Below are 9,030 nucleotides of genomic sequence, written 5' to 3' on the forward strand. Positions count from 1 at the left end.
GTTAAGCTTCAGAAACACTTCTCTAATTCCTCAATCCGATGAGAGCGGTATTAGGACCGCCTCAGCGGTAAGCTCCTCGCGTCAGCTGCTATTTCTCGCTGTCAGCGCCCCTTTTATTTAAACTTTGAACTTGTGTAAGTTTCACTCCTTTTTGAGTTGGTTACGACATCCTTGTCTCTTTTTGACCAAACACTGCAAACAAGCACACTAAGTTAGCTTTCGGGAATACTTGTATGTACTTTTAATCTAAAATCTAAGCAAAAAGGAGCATAAAATAGGCTAGAATCCCTAGTTGTAACTAGTGCATACAATGTAATGATATAACTTGGTTACTTCATGCCTCTATATGTTGATTGTGCCTCTCATCACATGACAATGCAATCACTAGCTGTAAACTATAGTCATAATCATGCCATGGGTCCTGGTGCTGAAAACTCCCAGGTGCAAGGGAACACTAGTTCTCATGTTCAGGTTACTTCTACTACTTCACAGGTTCAAGGTGCTGTAAATGCCAAGCCATCAGCTCAAGGAGATGGTTTTCCATTCACCAAAGAACAATATGAGCAAATCATGCAGCTTTTGAACACCAATCACAATGGCACTTCATCATCTACTTCTCGGTAAAATGCAGCAGGGTACTACCATTATTCTTTTGGCATCTTCTAGTCCATAGAAATGGATCACTGACAGTGGAGCAACAAACCATATAGTTTCAAATATCAATCTATTAACCAAAACCTCCCTCAATGTACCCACTAATCCCAGAAAAATTCTATTACCTAATTGAGATGTCACTCAAGTCACTCACATTGCAGATAGTCATATTTCAGACAACAATGTTATTAATGAAGTTTTCAATGTGCCTCACTTCAAATTCAACGTGTTGTCAGTGTCCAAGTGAAAAGTGACCCAAGATGTTTTGCTTCTTTTTATCCTGATTTCTATGTATTTCAGGATCTCTTTAGTGGCAGGGTGAGGGAGATTGGTAGAGAGAGAGATAGACTGTATTTCCTGCAGAATCATGGTTCCAAGAAGTTCACTACAATCTCATTGGTTGCTGCTGGAATAAAGTCCCACATGATTAACTCTACCATTGATGTTAGTTTGTGGCATAAAAGATTAGGACATGTGTCTAGTATAGTTCTTAAAAAGTTGATTCCTACCAAACTAGAAAATATTACAGATATCATAAACAAATGCCTCGTATGTCCATGTTCTAAGCAGACCAGACTGTCCTTTCCATTATAAGTACTGTTGCCTTTGATCTAATTCATGTGGATGTTTGGGGTCCCTACAAATATGCAACATTTGATGGTAATAGATACTTTCTAATAGTTGTTTATGACTTTACCAACATGACTTGGTTTTTTTCTTAAAACTAAAGTCTGATGTGTGCGTAGCCCTTACTCAGTTTGTTGTCTTTGTTCAAAATCAATTCAACAAAACTCTAAAGGTAGTCAGGGCTGATAATGGATTTAAATTTGTAAATTCTATCTATCATGCACTATTTCAGAAGTATGGTATTATTCACCAGAAGACTTGTGCATATACCCTGCAGCAAAATGGAGTTGCCGAGAGGAAACATAGGCATATTCTGGAAGTAACTATAGCTTTGAGGTTTCAAGCACATATTCCAATCAAATATTGGGGTCATTGTGCTATTTCAGCTGTTTATATCATCAATAGAATTCCAACTTCTGTTGTCAATGGCTCTTCTCCCTTTGAGCTACTATATGGACAAGAACCTACACTGGAGCATCTGAGAGTCCTTGGATGCTTATGTTATGCCAAGCAAGTTCAAGAGAAAAATAAGCTTCTTTCTATAGCTAAACCTTCTATTCTTATGGGCTTTTCTAACACTCAAAAGGTCTATGTGTTGCTGGATCTTGCTAGTAATTGCTTCTTTATCAATAGGGATCTCTCCTTCAAGGAAGAATATCTTTCCCTTTAAGAAGTCTCAATCCTCACCTCCATATATATTTTTGTCGTCTAATCCTCCTACTTATGGTGCAGATTATATCTCAACTTCATATGAGTCTCACAGCTTAGGGCAGGCCCCTTCTCCTTCTACCTATGTTAGCCTCAGTCCTGAAGGTGATAACTTAAGATATGAGGCCTCAGAGCAGCCCTCCAGTGCCTCTAAAGGAGTTTCAACTTTATTGCCTTTTGCTTATCAATACACCACTGTCTTAAGAAGATCTATGAGAACCAAGCAGGCTCTTCTTTGGTTGAAGGATTTTGTGACATGTCCAAGTTACAAATCTATTCATTATTCTATTGTCAACTATGTCTCTTATGATGGTGTTTCCTCCAAGTATCAATGCTATCTAGTTGTTCTGTTTAATAGTAGAACCTACTACATTTGAATAAGTAGTCAAGGATCCTAGGTGGGTTGATGCAATGCAAGCTGAAATTGCTGTTTTATAATGCAACCATACCTGGGATGTGGTGCCTCTGCCTGATGACAAGGTACCCATTAGTTGTAAGTGGATCTACAAAGTAAAGTACAAAGCCACAGGGGAGATGGAGAGGTTCAAAGCTACACTTGTGGCCAATGTGTATAGCCAATAAGAGGGCATTGACTACCAGGAAACTTTCAGTCCAGTGGTCAAAATGGTTACTGTTAGGACAATTCTAGTTGTTATTTCTTTTTGAATATTGGCCTATCCATCAAATGGATGTGTACAATGTTTTCTGCAGAGAGATTTACATGATGAGATCTATATGACTCTACCTCAAGGATTCAGAGTTAGGGGGAGAGCAGACCAGCATGCAGACTTCTGAAATCCTTATATGGACTTAAATAAGCACTAAGATAGTGGAATGCCAAACTTTCTGAAGCACTATTGAAGTTTGGGTTCATGAAGAGTCAACATGGCCACTTATTATTCATAAAAGGGACATGCAAACTCACTATAGTTATCTTGGTGCATGTGGATGACATGCTCCTCACTGGTCATGATCTGATACTATTAGAAGAGGTCAAGGGCAAATCGTAGTAGGCTTATAAAATAAAGGACCTAGGTGAACTAAAATACTTCCTTGGCATTGAGTTTGCTAGGTCACAACAAGGCATTCTAATGCACCAAAGGAAGTACACCTTGGAACTGATCTTTGAACTTGGGCTGGAAGCTGCAAAAACAATGGTCACGCCTATTGAAGCCAGCATTAAGCTAACCACTAGGGAGTATCATGAGCATATATGTATTCACAACAAAACAAATTATGAGTTGTTACCCGATCCTAGCAAGTATCAAAAATTACTAGAAAAACTACTCTATCTAATTGTCACAAGACCAGACATAGCCTTTAGTGTTTAGACACTAAGTCAGTTTATGTAGAAACCCAAACGATCTCATATGGAGGCTGCATAAAGAGTAGTCAGATATGTGAAAAATCAACCTGGACAAGGCATACTTTTATCTACTAAGAAGAAGAACATAATCACAGGCTATTGTGACGCTGACTGGGTAGCTTGTCCTCTCACTAGAAGATCAATAACTGGATTCTTCATTATGTATGGTGACTCACTAGTGTCCTGGAAGTCTAAGAAGCAGAGCACTACTTTTAGGAGTTCTGCAGAATAAGAATACAGAAGCATTACATCAATTGCGGAATAGTTAGTTTGGATACTTGGATTGTTTAAAAATATTGGAGTGTTAGTTTCTCGTCTTGTGAACATTCACACTGACAGCAAGGCAACAGTTCAAATAGCTGAAAATCCAATATTCTATGAACGTACCAAACACATTGAGATCGATTTTCCTTTCATAAGTGAGAAGATACAAAATGGGCTGGTGAAGATAGAGTATGTTGCCATAAAGGAACAACTTGCAGATGTTCTAACTAAAGGCTTAACCAAAGTGAAACATGAATACTTGATGTCCAAGCTAGATGTTCTTAATGTTTTTGTACCACCTAACTTGAGGGGAGTGTTGAGGAAAGAGGAGTGACTTAAGCATGAAGGGTATTTTAGTCTATTTATACATGCCTGGATTAGTTAGTTTGTTAGAGGTTAATGATGTGAGTGATTGGTTAGTTAGGAAGTTATATTAGTACTAAGATCATTTTATATAAGGGTCAGTGTAAAGATCATAACACAGAGAATGAAAATGATTCATTGTTTCATTCATTTCTTCCACTTCCTCTCTTCGTCTCTCTTCTCCCTCTTAGCTAAGGGTTTCTTACTATACTTGATCTCTAAACTTTAGCAATTATTGACTAATGAAACTAGTTAATGAAATATTTTATCACCCTTTCCTACTTTTTTTAATCATTATTTTTATGTCTCTTTATTAACTTTTCAAAGTCTAGAAAGATGTATCTCCAATAGAGTTTTTGAGTTTTTTGTGTAGAAGATACAAAGAACTAATTGTGAAGAGATGTTGAGTTTTGGAGCTTAGATGGAGAGATTTTAAAAGAAAAAAATTAAACTGAGTGACTTCCATGTACTACTACTAAATTAATATTTAAATTAAAAAATAAATAAATCAAGTTGATTACTAAATATGGAGTACTAAACTGTCGTTCAATTAAAAAAGAAAAAAACAAAGAAATGGTGAAGTAATGCTGGTGTTGGGTCTCGATCTTGGGTCTGGCGGTAAGGGAATGGAACTAAACAGCCTGTAGAACCAGTGCAACCAAGGGGCATTTTGTTCTTTTGGGGGCACAATTAAATTACTATAGGGGTCCTCGACGTATATACATTAATATATTCATGGTTTTTCCGAGCCTATAGGGTGCCAGAAACCTGACCGTCATAGCAACAACAACAATAATAATAATAATAATAATAATAATATATAGAAAGAAACACCATAAAAAGAGCTAGGTAAGTAGATAGCAGATACTCGATAGTGTATGGGTCAAAAATTCTTTTTCATATTATTAAAGTGTGGTAGCATTAAGAAGGGCATCATGGGCTGCCACGTGTCACAAGTGCGACTTAGATAAATACCTGCCCAAGGTCGAAGTAGTCTCTTAAGACATGAAGGACGGGGCCGGCGAGTCGTTGAACATCAAGGTCGAGGAGTCACTGTAGATCAAGGTCGAGGCCGAGCATTCTCCTTTGACAGGGTAATAACGGCTAGTTTTTATGATAAGACATTAAAATAATATTCTAGTGGATATTCTCCGGACTTGTTCTATTAGTATTTTTAGGTATATGTTCTCTATAAATAGAAAGAGACAAAATTATAGGGGACATAAGATATTCACTTGTAAGAAAAGACATTGACTTTCGATATTGAATCTGGCTTTATTACAAACATACTACAAATACCCTTTTTCTAAGATTCTAGTCTAACTTTTTCACCCGATCCAAAAACAATCTGAATATTCAAAGGCTTATCAATCATTCATCATTGCTAGAAGGAATATCCATAGATCTTACCCATTTTCGGGTGACTCACACATTCTTATTTACTTATATATCATTCAATGATATTTAATGTTATCCTCTTCTTTTTGGGTCATTGAATATTGTTAGTGTTGTCAATATTTATTACTATTCGGATAATCTACATATCGTCTTATTACAACATCAGTTAACGTATCTTTTTGACATTAATATTGGCTAAGATTAACTCTATTTTATTAAATCTAACTGGTTAATCCCAGATCTAAATTTTGGGTCAAACAGTTTGGCGCCGTCTGTGAGGACTTCCTCGCTAATATTTTAGTTTCCGTTAGATCTAAAACTCATGTGATATGCTACCGTTAGATCTAAAACTCATGTGATATGCTAACCTAACCAACCATAAGGTTTTTCTCCTTCTCTGCACGTATAGAAATTTACATGGTAGGTAACCAAGGAGACATAACTAAGGTGACATGTGACATCCCCGACAAACCTCATGAACGCTATCAACGAGAGTTATGAAATGTTAGTAGATGACGTGACATCCACTGCCTCCCCCAGATGCGAGAAGTCACCTCCCCCATTATAGAACAACAAAACCAAATGTAAAAGGGTCATCCATGCCCATATGAAAAGTGTCACGACCCAAAATTGAAGGGCCGCGACGGGCACCCGGTGCCTTACTCAACCGAGTACCAACGTAAAATATATTTCTTATCATACTATCATGAGTAACTGAGCCAGAAAATCGGCCATGAGATAACAAGAATAAAACATAAGGGAATACTCAACATATGATGACCCAACATGATATATAAACTTATACATATGACATACGGGCCTATAAAGCCGACATGACCATTTGTAAACTCAAAACATAGGCCAACAAGGCCATACATGTATTTATAGACCTGACATCTGTCTATAAGCCTCTAAGAGTATATAAAATCATAAAGGTTGGGATAGGGCCCCGCCATACCTATCAATACATATCCAAAGCATATTGGCCAAATAGGCAACTCTGGAGCAAGTAGAGTGCACCAATACCTTCCGATGTTGTTTTGATAAATGGTTTAATGCATTAGCAAATAGACTCATAGAGATTCAATTTGATGGGTGGAAAACCCCATAACTATAAGTATATTTGGATAAAATCGCAGTTACATTTGACCTAAGTTTCAACATATTTATGAATGTAACTTGTGATGACCTTTTCCAACTTTTGTTCGACAACTCGCTTGACTTCAAATCATAACACATGTTTATCATATGACTAAACTAAATCATAACCTAATCTACTTATAATTTTAAAAACCCTATTCTCGCCCCAAAATACATGTTACAACATTCTCAACTTGTCGACTTTCGACGAAACTTATTTTCTTCAATTTATTTAGCTTCTAAGCACAATCACTCTTGGTACTTGGTATTCATGATCTTAAATATTTGTAACATCCATTGTAACATGATTAACTTGCTTTATGTACTTTCAAAGTTGATCTCATTTCTAAACTTACATCAATTGCCTTACGAATACTCTCATGTACAAAAACATGGGGTGTAACATCATTCCCCCCTTTTGAACATTCGTCCTCGAATGTTTATTGATGCGCCTATTAGTCTCATAACCCATAGCTCTTACAAATATTCTAATATTGTCCTTGCCATCTAGGCAACTGTTTTGTTTATAAATTCGAATGCTAGGGCATTCCCCCCTTAGGTCTCTTTCTTACACCACTACTTGTCATTGAAATTCTTCAAATCTCATAGCTATTGTGAGTTTCTATCATGCAGCCTATATGTGCGCCTATGCGACTCCTCTCTCCTACTTCCTTCAGCTTTTAGCCAATCTCTAGGCCTCACTTTATGAATATATATAGAACTATGGCAAGTTGTCCCTCTAGGAATCTATAGTTGTACTAAAGTCCTTCGATTGGTACTTTATCGAACTTATGACTATTGATATCTCTTGTTTCATAGCCTTGTATATCTATCCTTATAGATTTACTACATCTAGGTAGGTTATACTATACCATAACACTTACTTCGGTTTATTATTACCGAGGTTTGTTATCCAACTCCAGGTTACTCTCTCGCTGCTTATCCTATATGTATAAATCTAAGTCCTTTAGTGCTTCCCCATTACTATTCATCTTACGAATAACAAACAAATCTCATCTCGTACTTGGGAACTTGTACCCATCCGTTGTTGATTCACCTTAATGTTGGTCAATAATCTATCATTTCTCACTTGAAACCTCTTTTGTAATATATATTTTTAGGGCTCACGTTGCATCGGGGAACATCCGAAGTTATTTGCCTGATCCACTTAGGGACGATACAATACTTCATTAACTGTATTTCAAAGCATTCCAACGTGATTCACCTTATGGGGATATCTTAATCCTGTACAATTCATGAAATCCCTTTTCTTTGAATCATCACCCTAATTAAAGGTCTAAATGTCATCCTCTTTTCTATCACAATTGCACCCTTATTCTACCATTAGGGCAACATTCCATCTTTTTTAAATTCTCCTAGTCTTGAACTCCTTTGAGTTCACTCATGTTGTACTGAGCTTTTTATAACTTTATGGAAACCATCAACTCTCTTGTTGTGTTGGGTTTAATATCGAGTACTTGCCTATTCTCATCATCTTCTTACTCACCTTTTCTTATCCTTACTCATGTCTCGCTAAAACCTTGTCGCTCTACCATACTTTAGCTTGCGACTTACATATATCCATTTATACTACTTGCAACCTTCCTTTAACTTGCAAGCACCATATATTTCCTAATGCTATTTTGGAACCTCAAGCGAGACATCATATTATCCATATCGTCTATAACTCTTATTTGCTCTCTTAACTAGACCTCTCTATATCTGGAAACCGCATGCTGAAAAATATGCCACCTACGACACCACTATCATTTCTTTGATACAGAATTGTGACGCTTCCAACCCTCTATCTGATATCTGGACTATTCATAACCTTCTGTACTTGGGCATCTCGTACCTTCTTCACACGTACCTTACTTACCTTTAAATATTGCATCGTTTCTTCTATCTCTTTCATAACCTCCCTTCCACATAGGTGGAATTCGCATCCACACATTAAAGCTCTACTATAATACTTGCACATCATGTGCATACACAATCCGCCGAAAGCTTCATAGTGACTTCTTATGAGGTTGGTACTGTTCTAACTAAATTTATCATAGAGTCGTTATAGAATATGTATGTTGTATTATCTCTTTTGTACCTTTGATATTTAGAGTGATTCTACAATGTTATGAATCACGATTTCTATACTCATCGGGGTCTAATAATCAGACTCCTAATTCACTTTGTTGATGTAACTCTTTAGTTTCCTTCTCTATCTACGCCTTTAAGTAGGCTTACTTTATCTTCTAATCTGCGGCTCAGGGTACTAGTTATTACTTTTGCCCCTCGTCGATGCTATGGAACCTTCTAGCAATTCAAGCTTTTGTCTGTGATGTGGAGTCAATCCTTTCTTTTAACTTATACTGGAGTCTCCTATAGTTGTATCATTGTCAACATATATGCTGCATGGATAACAATCCAAAATCTTAAGTGTGTTCATAACGTAACTAACTCTGGGTCATAGATCGAATAATTCATTTCGTGCCTTCTCAACTTTCGTTAAAAGT

At 36.8% G+C, this 9,030-nt stretch overlaps 1 protein-coding gene across 1 annotated transcript; it reads left to right on the plus strand.

Annotated features, from left to right (window-relative positions):
* The first annotated feature begins 375 nt into the window (after nucleotides 1-375).
* On the plus strand, nucleotides 376-3,953 carry LOC138872849 (uncharacterized). Its single transcript, XM_070151269.1, has 6 exons — nucleotides 376-620; nucleotides 891-1,135; nucleotides 1,225-1,314; nucleotides 1,401-1,892; nucleotides 2,014-2,314; nucleotides 3,695-3,953. The coding sequence occupies exons 1-6, from the start codon at nucleotides 376-378 to the stop codon at nucleotides 3,951-3,953; spliced, it is 1,632 nt and encodes a 543-aa protein (XP_070007370.1).
* The last annotated feature ends 5,077 nt before the right edge of the window (nucleotides 3,954-9,030 follow it).

Source organism: Nicotiana sylvestris, chromosome 7 (genome assembly GCF_000393655.2).
Source record: "Nicotiana sylvestris chromosome 7, ASM39365v2, whole genome shotgun sequence".
In the NCBI taxonomy this organism is placed as follows: Eukaryota; Viridiplantae; Streptophyta; class Magnoliopsida; order Solanales; family Solanaceae; genus Nicotiana; species Nicotiana sylvestris.

What these genes read in the sequence shown, in the direction of transcription:
- LOC138872849 (XM_070151269.1), top strand. Translation starts at nt 376, where the DNA reads ATGCAATCACTAGCTGTAAACTATAGTCATAATCATGCCATGGGTCCT. An exon ending in ACTTCATCATCTACTTCTCG is followed by an intron (nt 621 to 890) that starts GTAAAATGCAGC and finishes ACGTGTTGTCAG; the next exon opens with TGTCCAAGTGAAAAGTGACC. An exon ending in AAGATTAGGACATGTGTCTA is followed by an intron (nt 1,136 to 1,224) that starts GTATAGTTCTTA and finishes TGTTCTAAGCAG; the next exon opens with ACCAGACTGTCCTTTCCATT.